Genomic DNA, 19,915 nt, shown 5'->3' with positions numbered 1-19,915 from the left:
CATAGAGATATCTTATCTTTATTCAAGTGTGATTTCTTTAGTGACGTCACGTATCTTCATTCAAGTGTGAATCCTGTAGCAAGATGGCTTACCTTTACGCACTTCCCTGTTAGACTGTTGAAAGAAGACCATCCAGTCATGGGAGTGGTGTGATCGTTTGCCTAACTTTCACACTACAGCTCATGCAGTTAGGTCCATCAAGTCATGGAAGTGCTGTGATCGTTTGCCTAACTTTCACACTACAGCACAGGCAATTTGGTTTGTTAGTTACTGTAGATTACTGTGGAATTATCATTCGAGTCATGGTTGAAATGTCATTAGGTTGTTATGGTTGAAATTTCATTAGGATGTCTTGGTTGAAATATCATTGTTTCGTGGTTGAAATGTCATTAGGGTGTTATGGTTGAAATTTCATTAGGATGTCTTGGTTGAAATATCATTGTTTCGTGGTTGAAATGTCATTAGGGTGTTATGGTTGAAATTTCATTAGAATGTCTTGGTTAAAATGTCATAGTTTCATGGTTGAAATGTCATCAGGATGCCATGGTTGAAATTTCATTAGGATGTCATGCTGTAGGCCTACCTCTTCCAACAACAGCTCTTCTATTTAGAGGAGCAAAATATTTATATTCATGAAAACACACATGGAGCAACCTACGATCACAGGGGAAGTAATCAATAAAAACCAATTACAGCTACTATCATACGATATCTCTTCACGCATGCAATCGTTATTTCCCCTTTTGTTTAGATAAGTTTTAATGTCAGGTTTCGTCTATCGTGTCAATTCTTGAAAAAACAGATCAATGTTACACCCGGGGTGTTCAATGGGTTATAAAATATACATATCGGCCTACCACCAGGAGGCCTAGACATGGCTCCATTGTTTACTGTGGCTCAACCTGTTGTTACATGTAGCAAATTTCCTCGCCCCACCTGGAAAGTCAGTCGACCGGATCTGTTCTGCCACTTTATGATGACTTTATCTAATTTGATATTATGTCGGCAGTGGCGTAGGCAGGGGGGGTCATAACCCCCCCCCCCCCCACCATAGACCCCTCGGTTATTATATAAAGTATGAGGGGGGGGGTGCAAATCAAAAGTCTGAGCGGGGTGCTATTCGAAAGTTTGAGGGGGGGGGGGGGGTGCAAATCAAAAGTCTGAGGGGGGGGGGGGGGGTGCAAATCCAAAGTTTGTCTCCGGGTGAAAATTGGAACCCCCCCTTGAGACGATCCTGGCTACGCCACTGTATGTCGGTGTACGGGAGGAGAAGTAGAAGCTAAACACGAGTATTATATAGGGGGTGGGGGGGAATGGCAAGCGGACGTGTGAACTTCATAAAAACAACAGAAAACTGAAAGAACAATGAAGGAATTATTTCTTTATCACCAGAACATGCAGCTATTGTATTATAAAAAGTGGGAAGGGGTGGTTTATCCTTTGTTATATATTGAGTTGTGTTGGTATATTAGTAAGTTGGTATATAAATATAAGCTATAAATAGCCTACAGCATTGCCATCGATTTTCTTTAAACATAATATTTTGCAGTTTTTTTTTACATGGTTGAATGACCAGGTTGACACGCTTGGCTAAAGATTTTGTCTTTGTAACACATTCTAAGATTTTTAGAACTTCCTTTTTTGAATGAAAATGTACTCGATCCATGTGATGTTCTCGATACATTATTCATAGTTTATTAGAAAATATCTCTGAATTTTTTTTAGCCCAGTGTGTGTGTGTGTGCTTGAGCGCGAGGGTGTGTGTGCTTGAGCGCGAGGGTGTGTGTGTACGGTGTGTGTGGAGTGGGGAATAGGTTCCCTGCAAATGTTGTATGACGATGGGAAGGAGGGGAGGGGGGGGGGGGGGGAGAGGTAAAAAATCGTTTTAAAAAACTTGACATCGTTTAAGGACGACCCCCTTAGATACACAGACTTACATATTTTGTCTGTATTTTTTCTTTAATGCTAAAAGCCAATAAAAATAAATCAAATTGACTAGTCTATTACAGAAATTATGTAAAAGAACGTAGCATTTTACTAATTTTTTTAATCTGTAAGGTCTACTGAAAATTAAAACAAATACGAATACTACACTTGCAAATTTAATTTCATTTATTAATTTAAGCTCAAGTAATTAAAAATTGTTCTAAAAACAGAATGCTAGTTTTGCATCCAATCCACTTTTTAAAATAATTTAAATGATTTTAGAGTTACACCCCATTTCACAGAAATTGTACACATTTGCTTGTTCGAGATTCATGCTCGCTTTCAAATTTCTTCTGCTTTCGGCAAATTACAATTAGTGGAGCAAACTGTATTTAAGATTTACGGCAATCAATGCACGAATACAGCATGCGGGATTGCACATGATACTTAAGCCGCTAGAGTAAGCAGATAAACCACGTTCGATGATTGAACATCTTTTCAGTCAGTCTGTGTGTGTGTCAGAGGCAGTGTCAGTCACTCTATTAAATTAAACTCTATTTCTAGATCTAGATTTTCTAGATTTATCTCAATTCTCTCAACTCATTACTTTTAAATTCCAACTCTTATTCACGCCTCATTTCTGCTAATATTTGCACTATTTTATTAACCTGTTTTGTTTCTAATTTTTTAAAATATTAAGTTTTCTCCACCACAGACACATATTAAAAATAGAAAAACAAAATTGTAGTCTGTGACACTGACTTTCACTCGTCACATTCAGTACAACATTCTTAGCCTTAGAGATCCCTTAGGTTAGACAGATCTGAATCCAGTCTAAATCTAAGTTTCGGAAGATTTGCTCTTTAAATTAGGTCCACTGTTCAACTTAAATAATTAGAATATTAGATTTAGTGATTTGGACAGGAGGATATTAGGTGGTCAGAAAACTACGTCTAGGCCTAATAAAAATAACATTTCTTTTTACACAGAACAATTATTTCATTAACCACTAATTAAATTTAAGTAGGCCCTAAAGAATTTCAGTTAGAGTAGCAGTTTTCATTCATTTCATTGACTCCCCTCTCTATTTAGTAGTATTAACAGATGAAACAACACCACTTTATTGTTTGGGTCAGGGGTCACGAACAAATAACAGGCTACCTAGTATAGTCACTATCTGACTATTAGTATTAGGTCTATTCTATACAGACAAGAATTAATAATACTAGCAAGAAATAAAATAGGCCTAGAGGTTTCACTTTCATAGAATGAAATCATATTTATTATATTGTCTTATTGTGGAAGAAGAGGAAATGTCGCAAATGACGGATGACCTCTGACCCAAACCTAGCTGGACCTATTTTAATTCTGGTTACATCTCTAGATGGGGTTCCTAAGGCTATGAATGAAAATTGTTTGTCTCACAAAATCTCGTTATTTATTAAAATGTAAGACTTTATTATAATATTGCACTGAGCGAAATGAAAAACTATTTGATTCTAGAGATATATTATCTAAATATAGAGTCTACATATTTTGGATTGGTTTTATAAAAAAAATTAATCCATTGTAGGGCTCTAAATATTAAAACATACAAAAACACTTTGAGATGATAAAGAATGAACAAAATTATTTTTTTCCATTTGGTACAAAAACATTGTTTTAAAGAATTTAAAATTGGCTTACATTATGGCCTACTCAAATTAGATTTTAAATACACAAAAGTTTTGTACACTTAGTTCTCATCATTATGGATGTATTTTCTTAAAAATGAGACAATATTTTGGGTTTTTATGAAAAAAAGATCTGTTTTTCTTAATTTAAAAAATTCATTTTCTGTTATATAAAGCCAATGTGTGTGTGATATTGTTTGGTATTATTTTTTTTTCTACATTCAAGTAATTTCAAATCCTTCAGTTTTTCATACAACATGGCAAATAATAAGTGCACAATTCAAGTAGTTAGTCCTGACTGTTCTAATTATTCCCCTTCAGTTTTAGATGACTAAAATGTCAAATCAAAAGCGCACATTTGAAGAAGTTGATCCAGACTATGTTGATGTTGATGAACAGCAAACAAAAAGACAGAGAGCTCTTGAGGAAGATGGTATGCATAGAGATCTCTACCCACTAACTCAGTTATTGGTTGCTTATCTTGTGTATATGTAAAGGGGTTGAGTAAGCAAGGCTAGACAATGATATGATAGTGCATATGAAATGATTTAAATTTATTGTTTTTTTTTGTTATACTGTGCTGGTAATTCATTTTTATGTTTGAGCTCTGTCTCATTTTGTTCTGTGGATGTATGAATAAATCACTATTTTAGTATAATCAGAGACTCTGTGTGCATTTTATGGAGAATAGCTAATGGTTTTAAAAATTTGTAGTGGGGAAGAAACTCAATTAGGATATACTGATTTGACAATTTTATTTATTACTTCTCCAAAACACTTAAAAAGTTTAATCATTGCAATGTTGAACTGCTATATGTCATATTCTTTTACAGCCAAACAAGCTGTATCTCGCCGTATTCAAAACATTGTCAAGAATGAGTTCCAAAGAGAAATTAACAGCAAAGAGTCAGAGCTCCAGCTGGTTGATAGGGTAAGTGGCTTGTGGTGCTATAGCATTAGCAGGACTGTTGGTCCTAATATTGGTATAGTAAGAAAGACAATTTGTATAGACATTAAGTATCCAGAAAATGTTGAAAATTTTACACTGACACAATATTCAGCCAGCTTAAATGCTGGCAGTAATTACGACATGCTCTATGGTCTATTGGGTGTCAGTACCTTAAGAGTTACCTATTGTTTTATCTCCACAGTACTGATGCAGTACTGTATGCTTAACCTATTGCTTTATCTCCACAGCTCTCAATGAAGCTAGACTTATGTAGTACTGTATGATTTGCCTATTGCTTTATCTCCACAATAAAGCCAGACTGATGCAGTACCTTAAAATTTACCTATTGCTTTAACTCCACAGCGCCTCAATGAAGCCAGACTGATGATGGACAGACTGCGAGCTTGTATTGTTGCTAACTATTATGGTCAAGTTAACCAGTCCGGATCATCTCAGGTAATTTTGCTTTTTTTAACGACTGATGACTACACACAAAATTTAATTAAAGTTTTGTTTAAATCAAGTAATTTTTATTGCGCTAAATTAAAAAATATTTAACTTGAATACAAATAACCATTGAGATTAAATAACCTGTAAACTTAAAAATAATGAATTGACACTAGTTCTATAAATTATTTTACTTCATACCATAAAATGACTGTAACATGGAGTGGAGGAAATGGTTACTGATACAAATTATTATCTTAGTCATCATTCTTCACTGCCTATTCACATAATTTTATTCCAACATGGTATCGCAGGTATCTAGTCTGAATGCCCCGCCCCCCAGTATCCACCCTGCTGTTAAGAAGTACATCGGGAAAGCCCCATGTGACCAGGATGGTAATTCTGCTTGGTCATCCAGCCAGCATCAGACTGAGGCTATGGACACAGATTCTTGTTTGGGTGTGTAATTCACCCATTATAGTAAAAAAAAAATTATTATTATAAAAACAAGTTTAAGATCACAGAAATATTTGCTTTTATTTTTACTCAAGCTATATTTTGTAAAGATGTTGTATTTTCTGTTTTATTTGTGCAGATAAAGAAAGAGCAAAGCGTGTATGTAATGGCACAGATCCATCAATTTCAAAACAGTTCCAGGCTACACCATCGAGTTCGGTAGGTCTATAATACAGATAGCAAATAGTTGAGAAGAAACTTTTTTTTCTGAAGTACAAAACATATTGGTTTTTTTTTTGTTGTTGAGAAAATTGATAATTTCTTCTATTTTTATGGCCGTAGCTAATTCTTGCTCCTCTTTTAAAATTGGGATTTGTGGAAAATGATTTTTTTCTCAAGAATTTGTTGTCAATTATAACTTCGCAGATTAGAAAATTGAGTGATCCGTTTCTAAAAACAAAATATTTAATTTTTTAAAATTGCAGCTCCACAAGTCAGGGTTGTCTGAAGCAGATGGTTACGATGACAGGCGGGCTCGCTTTAAAATCAAGAGAAAGATAATTGTTGGAAATATATCTAAGTAAGTTTGGTTATTTAGTGTAAAAAAAAGTCAACGTTAATTTCAGTTTTAAACTAAATATGTTATTGATCTGCAGTAAAATTAAAGGTACTTTTTAAAAGGAGTGGCTTATGTTTAATTGATTTGAAATTTATCTTTGATTGAAGAAAGTATTTTGAGCGTGCCATCAAGTCACTGATAGTTTGAATTATAAGTAAACTTCCCCTTTCAGATCTAACATAGGGCAGATGAAGTAGAGTTCATGTTTCTTGATCACGTCAATTAGAATGTACCATTGACTAAAGTTGAAAAATTACATTTGCCTCTAACTATAAGAGATGTTTAAATATAAATGAAATTAGTAAATGTAACGAGCATGTCTCTCTTGTCTCACAGGTATATCCCAGTAGATCACCGCGAGGCCAATGACATGTCCAGCCATAAGTGGATGATGTACGTCAGAGGTCCCAGGTCAGATCCAGACATATCGCACTTTGTCAAGAAAGTCTGGTTCTTTTTGCATCACAGCTATAAGCCAAATGACTTGGTTGAAGTCAGGTAAGTCACATTAACGGCTTACATCACAGCTGTAAGCCAAATGACTTGGTGGAAGTCAGGTAAGTCACATTAACGGCTTACATCACAGCTGTAAGCCAAATGACTTGGTTGAAGTCAGGTAAGTCACATTAACTGCTTACATCACAGCTATAAGCCAATTGACTTGGTTGAAGTCAGGTAAGTCACATTAACAGCTTACATCACAGCTGTAAGCCAAATGACTTCATAGGACAGGTAAGCCATTTGACAAATTTTCCAGTTGCGTGTTAACTATGTTTTCATTTCACCCCCTTTCACTTGATACATCTAAAACTAAACTGTTTGTTTTCAGCTCTCCCCCCTTCCACTTGACAAGGAGAGGCTGGGGTGAATTTCCTGTTAGGGTCCAGCTCCATTTTATTGACAGTCGTAACAAGAAGGTGGACATCATACACCATCTCAAGGTAATGTCTTTTATCATAAACACCATCTCAAGGTAACTTCTTTCATCATAAACACCATCTCAAGGTAACTTCTTTCTTCATAAACACCATCTCAAGGTAACTTAGTTCATCATAAACACCATCTCAAGGTAACTTCTTTCATCATAAACACCATCTCAAGGTAACGTCTTTTATCATAAACACCATCTCAAGGTAACCCCTTTCATCATAAACACCATCTCAAGGTTTCCCCTTTCATCATAAACACCATCTCAAGGTAACTTCTATAATCATAAACACCATCTCAAGGTAACTTCTTTCATCATAAACACCATCTCAAGGTAACTTCTATAATCATAAACACCATCTCAAGGTAACTTCTTTCATCATAAACACCATCTCAAGGTAACTTCTTTCATCATAAACACCATTTCAAGGTAACATAATCTGTCATCATAAACAATATCAAGGTTAATAGTTAATGAATATTGTGTTGCATTAGATTCAAATTGCTTTTTTGTTTTCAAGATAAGTTGTTTCTTGAATGTTGGATTAAATTTAAAGTGATTCAATTTTTCCAAAGTTAATTAGTTAATGGTCAGATGCCAAACAAGTCTGCTAAAGAAAAATTCATTTTTTATTGTCGCCAAAATAGATAGCTTAACCAAAGTGACATTGACATTGTTTTAAGTCAATTGATCAAACAATTTAAAAAAAAAATTTTTTGCACTTTCTGTTGCTACAGCTGGACAAAACGTTTACAGGGCTGCAGACTCCCGGTGCAGAAACAGTAAGTTAACTTTTGTTTACTTTTAAAGTTTGTGGAACAAAATATTTATACAATAAAACTGTTCACTGTGTAAAAATTACAGATTTTGTTAAAAGTTAACAATTCTCTTTGCGAGAATTCGGAAGGGTAGTTTATTTGTAGCTTCTTAGATGTCTGCATTATAAGGGATGATTCGAGTAATTAGAACTTTGTGTACTTAAACATTCTATAGATTTGAACCCAGGAACCCAACTCCCAGATGTTATTAGATCAAGTGTTCTAACATTCTACCACACCTTTTCTAACTAACAACGGTTGTTAGTAAACTAACTATTTTCAAACCTGACCGTCCATGGGGCAAGTGATGTAGAGTTTAATTATTTCTGTGAGCTCGGCATATGAAGGGATAGTATGATCAGCATTATACAGCCGCTTTTACTTTCCCTGACTAGATTTAAGAACCCATTAGAGCTGGGTGAAATCAGGGATGTTTTACTGACTCGAACCTGGATTCAAATCCAGGCCTGGGTTTAGCAGTCTACCGCTAGACCACACTGTACCATAATAACTATTGTTGATGTGAATAAATTTTATTGCAGATTGTTGAAGTGGAGTTGGAGAGAGATTTCTTTGAGAACGGAGTCAGCACTGTATCATCAAATGCTTCATTGTGTATGACTGGACACACAGGAGCACAATCTTACCCCATCTCATCATCACCAGCGGGGAATAAATACTTCAGCGCACATAAACCCGCCCCCACAAAATCTTCTGAAAACATGACAGTTACAGATGTATGTTCAGACAAAACCACAACGTCTGGTGTAAATGGTGTGGCGGTTCGCAAGTCTGTTGAGGTAAAGACAGACAAATCCACAGCCGTTGCTAAAAATAGAAAAACCACATCTAGCTCGGTTGAAAATGTGACAATTGAAACCACAAGTGGTAAAAGTCCAGCACAAAAACCACCATCAGCGAAGTGTTTTGATAATGTGACAGTTGAAGAAGACTTGACCACAAGTAGTACTGTAGATACGATGTTGTGTGGGGAGCAGGGTGGTACTCAGAGAACTTGTAGCTCTGTTGATGAACATGTTCTAGTGGATCATGACATTGCTGATGGAAGCTTGGAGATGGAGCTAAAGAAAGAAAACATTGAACTCATCAGTGACTACAATGTTACGATAGCTCATGACACTGATGAAAATATGGTGGATGTTGGTAGTGATTCAGTACCTGTATCTTCAGACAACATCACGGAAATTCTGGATACATCATTAACCAGCTCTGTGGCTAACTCAAGGGTGACCTCTGTGGGTACCTCAGCAATACGAACAACCTCGTCCAGTTTGATGCCGTCTGGTGTCCGGCCAGTGAACAAAACCAACAACGTGCTGACTGTTGTAAGGGGCCAGTCGTTGATTAAACCTGCAGTTAGAACTTCTCTTAACACGCACACAGCAGCTGTGTCAAGCCATGGCACATCATCACCAAACCCACCCGTCCTCACCGCAGTCAGTCTTTTAAGCAACAGAACTATGTCCCCTGCTGCTTCAGCCCTAAGTGCTGAGCAAAAGGTGACCACAGCTTTTACGGTGATTAATGCCCCATCTGGTATCAACAGGCCGACCACCTCTCTGCTGGCTGTCAAAAACTCTTCAAGCTTGTTGACTCAAGTTGGTCTACAACCTGGCACGTTAAGCCAAACTGGCGCAGTACCTCAAACTAAATTGTTAACAAAAACTGGCGCGTTAGCCCAAAGTGGCATGTTGACTCAAACTGGGATGTTATCAAAACCAGGCATGTTAACACAAGCTGCGACACTAGCCCACAATGGCAAGCCCTTACTGTTGCTGTCATCAGGGGCTGTCTCCTCTCCCATCTCTGTGGCCAACATTCAGCAGACTGAGAGGAGCTCTCCAAATATCCAAAAACTGATTGTGTTAAACTCCAGCGCTACCCCCACCTCGCCGGCTGGTAAACCGGCCGCACCCCGGCAAGTCTCTCTGCTCACCGGGAGAGTTGTTGGCCCTCAGTCCACGCCCACCAACCAGAAGGTTGCACAGTCCCTCCTGACAAACTCCCCCAACCAGAAGCTGGTGCTAAATAAAGCAACCAATCAGGTGCTGCTAGTGCAGCAGCCAGGCTCCACACAGACTGTGAACGACAGCATCGTCCAGCTAACAAGTTCACAACTCCACCACCACATCGCCCCGTCCTCGTCGCAACCAGTCTCGTTGACCTTTGTCTCCCCCAACCAGTCTCTCCAACAACCTGTCAAGCAGATCTCACTGTTAAAAAACTTTGTCGTGCAGCAAAACGTTTCGCTCGTCAACCAACCAACTCCCCCCCTACACATAGTGACGCACAGTCACATGACCAACCCTGCTCCCCACAACCCTTACCCTAAAATGTCAGCCGTGGGGGTAACCAAACACGGCAGGAACCACTATAAAACAGCTGGCCTGTCGGTGGAGAAAAAATTCCCCACAGAGGAGGAGAGGAAGAAAAGCCAGTACGAGGTGCTGAGGGCGTTCAAAGAAAACCCAGAGCTGTATGACAGGCACTCGCTGAAATCTAAAAAGCTGCTGCCACCAGCGCGAGACAGACTGGAAGGGGAGGCGGATGAGATCCCCCCACTCATGTGAGTCAGATTTAGTGTGAATGTGGTGTTGAGAGCTGCATGTGATAGGTGCCATTTATTTGTACATCTGCTGTTTATGTTTTAGGCAATGTATTCACTAATTGTTGTAAGATTTGTAACAAAATGTGAATTTGAGCTTTTTAAAAAATAATTTGGTTAAAACAAAGAGTGCAGTATATGTAAATAACCCTAGACAAAATGGCTTGGCCTTTATAAGTTTATCTGGCCAAGTTTACAATGTTGAAAAGGTAGATTTTAAGACTTTAAAAGAAAAAGTAATTGAGTTGCATAGAGTAAGCATTTGAAGTCCAGATGTGCTTGCTTTTTAAACTCAAGCATAATTTTTGCACTGTCAGGGTATTCAGCTATTCCCCAAAACAAAGCTTTACGGTTAAATTTCTGTTTTTACAAACAAAAAATTTATTCACGATAGATTTGTTTTGTGATTTTGGTACTCTACTTTTTTATTTTTAATGTCTCAGTGCAGCTTTTTTTGTTTTTGTATACTTTAGCTTGTATGTTGGTTGGAACATATGATGAAGAGCTGTGAGTAAGTGATAGATGCAATAAAAATTATGCACATTTTTGTTTTAGCAATTTGGTCAAATACATTTTGTAAAACTATTGCTCCTGCTGAGAATTAAACACCAATGTGTTTATTGAAGTTCCTGTTTTAGATTGATACAATTATTTTGTACAAGTATATATACATATGAAATTTGTTAATATTGTAATTTAGACAAAATTACTTTGGTCAGTGTAAGAAATTATATGACATAGAATTTTATTTAAAGTTTACACTGGGTTTTTAATGTATGTGACTGGACAAAAACAAAAAATTGTTAATGGAAGTTTTTTTAAAATCAAGTAATTTCTTAACATTTAAAACAAAAACAATTATTAAATTGGAGTATGACATGATCGGGCATTAAAGGTTAATGATCACTAACCTGGAAGACTAAGCTTTAGTTAGTTGAACATCCTTTGAGTTCACTCAGCTCTGATGAGTACCTGGCTCTAGTCTGGGAAAGTATATAAGTGACTGTACATAGGGCTGACCATACTGTCTTGACATACACCAAGTTCAGAGAAATAAATAAACTCTTGATTTAGAGTACTCTACTTACTTGTTACATTTGAAACTGATTTGTAAATTTTAAAACTGTTGAATAAAGGTAATATTAAATAACTTAAAGAGATTTTTGTTCATTTTTTTCCCCTCAGACCTACAGACTACCCCAATCTAACAGCCATGTTAAAAGTAGCTTGCAGACTTCACCCTCTCATACAGGCTGGTGTCAGTAAGTCTAGCGCTCGTTTCTCTTGTGTTGTGGTAGAAGACAACAGATGTTATTAACAGTACACAATGTTTATAACAACGCCCAACATTTCATAGCAATTATTGTTTATGACAAAACCCCATACATACATAAAATTCAAACAACCCACAACATACACTTGCAAGCCCCAAAGGTCTAGAGTTAGGATCTCTGTCCAGGCTCCACACTACAGGATGTCTCTGAGTCCAGCTCTCATGGATACCTGATTCACTTTAGGGAAAGTAAAGGCTTGAGTGTCTCTTTCAAAGTTGACAAGTATCTATAATATCAAACAGTCTTGGGGGTCGGTGGGGTCGAGTCGGTAAAGCTCATGGTTGCTAAAAACTAAAAAGTTTGAACCCTCGGGCATACCAGGCTCACTAGCTGGGGACAGCCACTCTACTAGGAGAGACAACTCCAAAATCAAACAACTGCTGTCTTGTAGTTTGTTATTGGTTGGTCAAAGGCTATGGGAACAAATCCAAATAGAAAAACTGGCTCAAATCGTAGTCAATGGCCTCAACCGCGTATAACCAGTTGACACATATACTTCATTGTGTTGGAGGGGATCCCTCCCAACACTTAAATCAAGAACAAAGAAGAAGAAGAAGAGAAACAGTTTTGAGATTACTTCCTAGATTGCTTCTGTTGTATATCCCTGGGTCCATCCAGATCTGGTGGACATCTGACCCTAGTCTGTTGGATGTCCCTGTGTCCATCCAGGGACATTGATCATCCTGGGACAATTGATATAAATGCAAAAGCAAAATAATATCTAGTGTATCAACGATTGGTCAGAAAACCTACTGGACTGTTACCCTATTTTTTTACCACAATATTTAACAAATCAATGAAAGCAGGGGATACTGAACGACTAAAGTTAAATCAAATTTTCCTGACACAGATAGGTTAACCCACCCATATTGTGCTGAATCACTGGAGCAGTGGAACTCCTGGCAAGTGGGGAAGCAGAGAGCTTGTGAGGTTTGTATTTTGTTTAATTGATCTCATAATGTGTGCACATTTTTTGTTTTATTGAACATGGGCTTATGATTTTGAAAAATCTGGTCAATGCTATATAATGAATAAAAACACATTGCCATTTTGGTTTTTTAAAAAAAGATTTGCAAGTTTAAGTAAAAAAAAAAGACGGATTAAAAAAATAATTTTTAACTAAAGAATTTCATTATAAAGCTTTGTTATGATTCTCTTCAGTGGCACAGAGCGTGTTTTGTAAACAGGTATTTGCAACAGTGCCTGGGGAACAGGACAGATTTTTGTGGTGAGAGATTGATGACGACACGCCAGCTGGTCAACTGGTGTAGGCTCCACGCCTTCAGTCCTTGTGTGGTTGGTAAGTTGTTCAAATCAGTGCAGACTTCATTCACTCAATACAGACTTCATTCACTTAATACAGACTTCATTCACTTAATACAGACTTCATTCACTCAATACAGATTTCATTCAATCAATGCACACTTCATTCAATACAGACTTCATTCACTCAATACAGATTTCATCCACTCTATACAGACTTTATTCACTCTATACAGACTTCATTCATCCAATACAGACTTCATTCACTCTATACAGACTTCATTCATCCAATACAAACTTCATTCATCCAATACAGACTTCATTAATCCAATACAGACTTCATTCATCCAATACAGACTTCATTCATCCAATACAGATTTCATTCACTCTATGCAGACTTCATTCATCCAATACAGACTTCATTCACTCTATACAGATTTCATTCACTCTACAGACTTCATTCACTCAGAGCAGATTTCACGCACCAAATGCAGACATTTACTCAGTACAGACATCTTTCATTTAGAGCAGACTTCATTCAGTCAAGTTCCATTTAGTCAGTAGCAACTTGACCAATCCTGGTTCTATACACATTTATAATCATCATCATCTTTTCCCTTTTGTACCCATTACACATGAGGATGCCACAGAAAGCTCTAACCGCTTTTGTCAGTCTCCTGCAATTTTCCTATGGAGTCCCCCATGACAGTCCTGCCTCTGCCAGCTGCTCCGCCACGTCTCCCTTGGCCTTCACTGTTTTCCTTTTCCTTGAGGCATCCAGTTCAGCACTGTTCCTGTTAAATGATCTGGATTCATCCTTAGGATGTGCCCCATCCAGTGCCATCTATTCTATAACCCAAGTAAAAAACTGACAGCATGAAGCAGCCCGTCCTGAATCAAAGCACCCAGACTCATAAACACACCTGGTACTAGAGTAACACAAAAACTGGTTTATTCCCCCAGAAAAGAAGCAGCCTGTCCTGAATCAAAACACATGCACACACACCTGGTACTAGAGTAACACAAAAACTGGTTTATTCCCCCAGAAAAGAAGCAGCCGGTGAGGCAGGAAATGAAGCCAGAAAACTGGACGTCATACACACCAGTGACAGAGATAATGTCCAAATTGTCTGACCTGACAGCAGCATGCGCTGGTGGGGTGGATGATGAGATCGATGTTACTAATTCTGGTTATACACATTTTTTTTATCTCGCTCTTTTAGAATGTAAAACTTGGAACTTTTTGAAGTGAAAAAGTATGGCAAAATATAAAGACTGATGTTGAATATCTGAGATAAGCGAAATATTTATAAAGCTCATTTGAAATGTTACTATACATACAGAACTTGCATTTATTCTTCATGTCAATCAACCACTGGGGACGGAGTGGTCTAGCGGTAGAGAGCTGGACTTCTAACCCATGTGTCTCGAGCTCGAATCTGGGTTCAAGTCAGTAGACTGTCCCTGAGTCCACCCAACTCAGATGGGTACCTAACTCACGTTAGGGAAAGTAAAGGCGGCTGGGCATAGTGGTGACCACACTATCCCTTCATATGCCGAGGTCACAGAAACAAGTGAACTCTACTTCACTTGCCCTATAGACCATCAGGTTTGATAAGAGAACTTTACTTTTTACTTACAATCAACCACTGCTCCTACACTTTTTATCTGCTACTTGGGTACTGAATTAACAATAGAATCATTGACAGATGATGTTCCTAAAGTAAACTTGGCCAAGCAGGACAAAGACCAGTGTCCTCTGGTCCCACAGGACAATGACCAATGTCCTGCAGGTAAACAGGACAATGATCAGTGTTCTCTGAATGTACAGTGGATTGAACCAACAGAGGGCGCCATATTTGTTTATGATGAGCTCAGAAAGGTAAGGCAGCCATGTTGTTTTTCAAATCTTCAGGAAATATTTTCAGACCTTCTCATTCTTTGTCATGTAAACTATAAGTTTTCCAGTTTTATTTATTGTTTTGTTTGTGGTGATTTTATTATTTTGTGGCATATTTTAATGACTTGACTTACTTGACTTAGTCCTCTTTGCTCCTTATGGAGCATAGGGCCTCCACCATTTCCTTCCATTTCTTCCTATCCTCGGCTATTAATTTTGACATCTCCCAAGACATCCCTATTGGCTTCAGTTCTTCAAGAAGACTCCGCCTCCAGGTCTGTCTTGGGCGCCCTCTCTTCCGCTTTCCCTGGGGGTTCCACTCAAGCGCTTGGCGTGTAACATTTGTGTGAGCCTTTCACAGTGTGTGACCCACCCAGCGCCACTTCCTCCTTCTTATTTTCACACATATAGGCTCCTGCCTAGCTTTCCTCCATAGTTCCAAGTTCGGCACTTTGTCCTGCCATCTCAGCTTCAGTATCTGTCTAAGGCATCTATTCATGAAGGTCATATTTTAATAATTGCGAGATATTATAATAATTTTTTACTTTATTAATTAAATTAATAATCTTTTTAAATTAAATTAAATACTTTTTAAATTAAATTAATAATCTTTTTAAATTAAATTAATAATCTTTTTAAATTAAATTAATAATCTTTTTAAATTAAATTAATAATCTTTTTAAATTAAATTAATAATCTTTTAAAATTAATTATAGAATCTTTGTAAATTACATAAAGAATATTTTAAAATAAAAATAAATCATTTTTCTTTACTAAATTAATAGGCCTAATCTTTTTAAATAAAATTAATAATCTTTCTTTCATTAAATTAATAATGTTTTTAAATTAAATGTGTAATATTTTTAGTTAAAGTAAAAATGTATTTAAATTAAATGAATAAACTTTTTATTCTTCTCAAAGCGAGGCCAGAGACTGAGACCAACAGAACTGGTCCCTGGGGTTGTGGCTTTGACTGCAGCTGAAATGGTTTTTAAGGTGGGTTGTTTGTTGGTCAGAATAGTCTCCCCTAGTCAGAATAGTCTAGTCACCCTGTCAGAATAATCAAGTCACCCAGTCGGAATCACCTAGTTGAAATAGGCATTTCACCTACTCAGAATAGTCTCCCCTAGCATGAATAGTCTAGTCACCCAGTCAGAATAGTCTAGTCACCTAGTCAGATTAGTCTTATCACCTAGTCAGAATAGTCTAGTCACCTAGTCAGAATAGTCTAGCCATCTAGTTAAAAAGGCATTTCACCTAGTCAGAATAGTCTTCCCTTGTCAGAATAGTCTAGTCACCTAGTCAGAATAGTCTAGTCACCTAGTCAGAATAGTCTAGTCACCTAGTCAGAATAGTCTTCCCGTGTCAGAATAGTCTAGTCACCCAGTCAGAATAGTCTAGTCACCTAGTCAGAATAGTCTAGTCACCTAGTCAGAATAGTCTAGTCACCTAGTCAGAATAGTCTAGTCACCTAGTCAGAATAGTCTAGTCACCTAGTCAGAATAGTCTAGTCACCTAGTCAGAATAGTCTAGTCACCCAGTCAGAATAGTCTAGTCACCTAGTCAGAATAGTCTAGTCACCCAGTCAGAATAGTCTAGTCACCTAGTCAGAATAGTCTAGTCACCTAGTCAGAATAGTCTAGTCACCTAGTCAGAATAGTCTAGTCACCTAGTCAGAATAGTCTAGTCACCTAGTCAGAATAGTCTAGTCACCTAGTCAGAATAGTCTAGTCACCCAGTCAGAATAGTCTAGTCACCTAGTCAGAATAGTCTAGTCACCTAGTCAGAATAGTCTAGTCACCTAGTCAGAATAGTCTAGTCACCCAGTCAGAATAATCTAGTCACCCAGTCAGAATATTCTTCCCTTGTCAGAATAGTCTTGTCACCTAGTCAGAATAGTCTAGCCATCTAGTTAAAAAGGCATTTCACCTAGTCAGAATAGTCTTCCCTTGTCAGAATAGTCTAGTCACCTAGTCAGAATAGTCTAGTCACCTAGTCAGAATAGTCTTCCCGTGTCAGAATAGTCTAGTCACCCAGTCAGAATAGTCTAGTCACCTAGTCAGAATAGTCTAGTCACCTAGTCAGAATAGTCTAGTCACCCAGTCAGAATAGTCTAGTCACCTAGTCAGAATAGTCTAGTCACCCAGTCAGAATAATCTAGTCACCCAGTCAGAATATTCTTCCCTTGTCAGAATAGTCTTGTCACCTAGTCAGAATAGTCTAGCCATCTAGTTAAAAAGGCATTTCACCTAGTCAGAATAGTCTTCCCTTGTCAGAATAGTCTAGTTACCCAGTCAGAATAGTCTAGTCACCTAGTCAGAATAGTCTCTCCCTAGTCAGAAATTCACCAAGTCAAAATAGTCTTGTCACCTAGTTTAATTAGACAATCCACCTAGTCAGAATAGTCTACTATATTTAAGTAGTTTCAAAACACTTGACTTAGATGCTAGCCACAGTGAAGCTGCTACAAGAGAAATGATGCCACCTGCAACTCAAGCAAGTCTTATTTTTGGAATCCTCTGTTACAAAATGTCTGTTTAGAACCTTTTCGTTTTGTTTCTGAAGAAGTTGATGTTGTTTTCTCTTTCAGGCAATGCTGGAGTTCACGGCTGATGTGTTAAGGGAGTCTCTGTCTGTCAATTCACAATCACCCAGGTTTGTTAAACATTGTACAATTTGTTATGGTCCATACTTCACTTGTATTTTACCAGGTTTTATGGTCCATATTTTACTAGTACAGATCAAGGTTTTATGGTCCATATTTTTCTAATAATGAACAATGGTTTATGGTCCATATTTTACTAGTAAAGAACAATGTTTTATAGTCCATTTTTTTCAAGTATAGAACTATGTTTTATGGTCCATATTTTTCTAGTATAGAACAAGGTTTTATGGTCCATATTTTTCTGGTATAGAACTATGTGTCATTGTCCACTTGTTTCTGTCACCTCAGCATAATGAAATCATAGTGTGGTCAGTTCTATGCTCAGTTGCTTTTATTGTCTCCAACAAGGGTAGTCCACAGAATTCACAGATGACCCATTCTTGTCATGGTTGAATGATTTTGTGATTTTTCAGCTGATGCAGATGTAGCAATAAAAAAAAAAGTTGTAAAAAAATTGTTTTATTCCAGCTGTAATGGAACATTGACCAGACAAGATGTTCACGTGGCGCTGTCAAACCTACCAGAGGCGTCGTTCTGCTGTAGCAGGTTCTTGGGGAAGGAGGAGGAGGAGGATGTGGCTGGCACCAGATGACATTAGTCCTGACACCAGATGACATTAGCGGTAGCACCAGATGACATTAGTCCTGACACCAGATGACATTAGTCTTGACACCAGATGACATTAGTCCTGACACCAGATGACATTAGTCCTGACACCAGATGACATTAGTCCTGACACCAGATGACATTAGTCCTGACACCAGATGACATTAGTCCTGACACCAGATGACATTAGTCCTGACACCAGATGACATTAGCTGTGGCACCAGATGACATTAGTCCTGACACCAGATGACATCAGCTGTGGCAACAGATGACATTAGCTGTGGCACCAGATGACATTAGTCCTGACACCAGATAACATTAGTCCTGACACCAGATGACATTAGTCCTGACACCAGATGACATTAGTCCTAACACCAGATGACATAAGCTGTAGCACCGGATGACATTAGTCTTGACACCAGATGACATCAGCTATGGCATCAGATGACATCAGCTATGGCACCAGATGACATCAGCTATGGCATCAGATGACATCAGCTGTGGCACCAGATGACATCAGCTGTGGCACCAGATGACATTAGTCCTGACACCAGATGACATCAGCTGTGGCACCAGATAACATTAGCTGTGGCACCAGATGACATCAGCTGTGGCAACAGATGACATTAGCTGTGGCACCAGATGACATTAGTCCTGACACCAGATGACATCAGCTGTGGCACCAGATGACATTAGCTGTGGCACCAGATGACATCAGCTGTGGCACCAGATGACATTAGTCCTGACACCAGATGACATTAGTCCTGACACCAGATGACATCAGCTGTGGCAACAGATGATGTCAGCTGTGGCACCAGATGACATCAGCTGTGGCACCAGATGACATTAGTCCTGACACCAGATGACATCAGCTGTGGCACCAGATGATGTCAGCTGTGGCACCAGATGACATCAGCTGTGGCACCAGATGACATTAGTCCTGACACCAGATGACATCAGCTGTGGCACCAGATGACATTAGCTGTGGCACCAGATGACATCAGCTGTGACACCAGATGACATTAGTCCTGACACCAGATGACATCAGCTGTGGCACCAGATGACATCAGCTGTGGCACCAGATGACATTAGTCCTGACACCAGATGACATCAGCTGTGGCACCAGATGACATTAGCTGTGGCACCAGATGACATCAGCTGTGGCACCAGATGACATTAGTCCTGACACCAGATGACATTAGTCCTGACACCAGATGACATCAGCTGTGGCAACAGATGATGTCAGCTGTGGCACAAGATGACACACTGACATTAGAAGACACAAGCACTAGTATCTGATGACAAAGGCTGAACCTGTATGACAATGATACACAACCGATGACACATGATCTGAATGACAAATTCTCTATTTAATAAAACTATATCAATGAGATATTCACTGAACTAATTCAAGCTGGCTTTTTGTTAAATCTATCTAGTCACCTATTGCGGCAAATGTATGATAGACTATATATAAGATTTAAAAGTAACTGGCCATATCAAAACAACATTTTAAAAAATCTACCCCTTTAAAAGCACAGACAACTCAATGAATAGGAAGAATTAATGTAAATTGTTTCAGTTTTTGTGTAAATGAAAAGAAGCTCTCCTTCATCTGTACTGAGATGTTCATAAATAATTTTAAAATCTAATTTAAGTTTAAAGATTATTTTAAAAGTACTTTCACCACACACTGAATTAAATA

The 19,915-nt window shown here is 38.0% G+C and overlaps 1 protein-coding gene across 1 annotated transcript; it reads left to right on the top strand.

The window, feature by feature from the left end:
• Nucleotides 1–2,238: 2,238 nt before the first annotated feature.
• Nucleotides 2,239–18,264, top strand: LOC131948342 (YEATS domain-containing protein 2-like). Its single transcript, XM_059309919.1, has 19 exons — nt 2,239–2,386; nt 3,921–4,032; nt 4,433–4,530; nt 4,912–5,004; nt 5,310–5,454; nt 5,591–5,670; nt 5,937–6,031; nt 6,407–6,568; nt 6,900–7,011; nt 7,736–7,780; nt 8,359–10,403; nt 11,628–11,704; nt 12,627–12,706; nt 12,938–13,076; nt 14,086–14,229; nt 14,749–14,921; nt 15,861–15,935; nt 17,530–17,594; nt 18,073–18,264. The coding sequence occupies exons 2-19, from the start codon at nt 3,927–3,929 to the stop codon at nt 18,194–18,196; spliced, it is 3,858 nt and encodes a 1,285-aa protein (XP_059165902.1). The 5' UTR covers nt 2,239–2,386; nt 3,921–3,926; the 3' UTR covers nt 18,197–18,264.
• The last annotated feature ends 1,651 nt before the right edge of the window (nt 18,265–19,915 follow it).

Source organism: Physella acuta, unplaced genomic scaffold (assembly GCF_028476545.2).
Source record: "Physella acuta isolate Inbredline_101_S28 unplaced genomic scaffold, ASM2847654v3 ptg000640l, whole genome shotgun sequence".
Lineage (NCBI taxonomy): Eukaryota > Metazoa > Mollusca > Gastropoda > Physidae > Physella > Physella acuta.
This window is presented reverse-complemented; position numbering and strand designations above follow the sequence as displayed.

What these genes read in the sequence shown, in the direction of transcription:
- LOC131948342 (XM_059309919.1), top strand. Translation starts at nt 3,927, where the DNA reads ATGACTAAAATGTCAAATCAAAAGCGCACATTTGAAGAAGTTGATCCA. An exon ending in ACATCATACACCATCTCAAG is followed by an intron (nt 7,012 to 7,735) that starts GTAATGTCTTTT and finishes CTGTTGCTACAG; the next exon opens with CTGGACAAAACGTTTACAGG. An exon ending in TCTCATACAGGCTGGTGTCA is followed by an intron (nt 11,705 to 12,626) that starts GTAAGTCTAGCG and finishes TTCCTGACACAG; the next exon opens with ATAGGTTAACCCACCCATAT.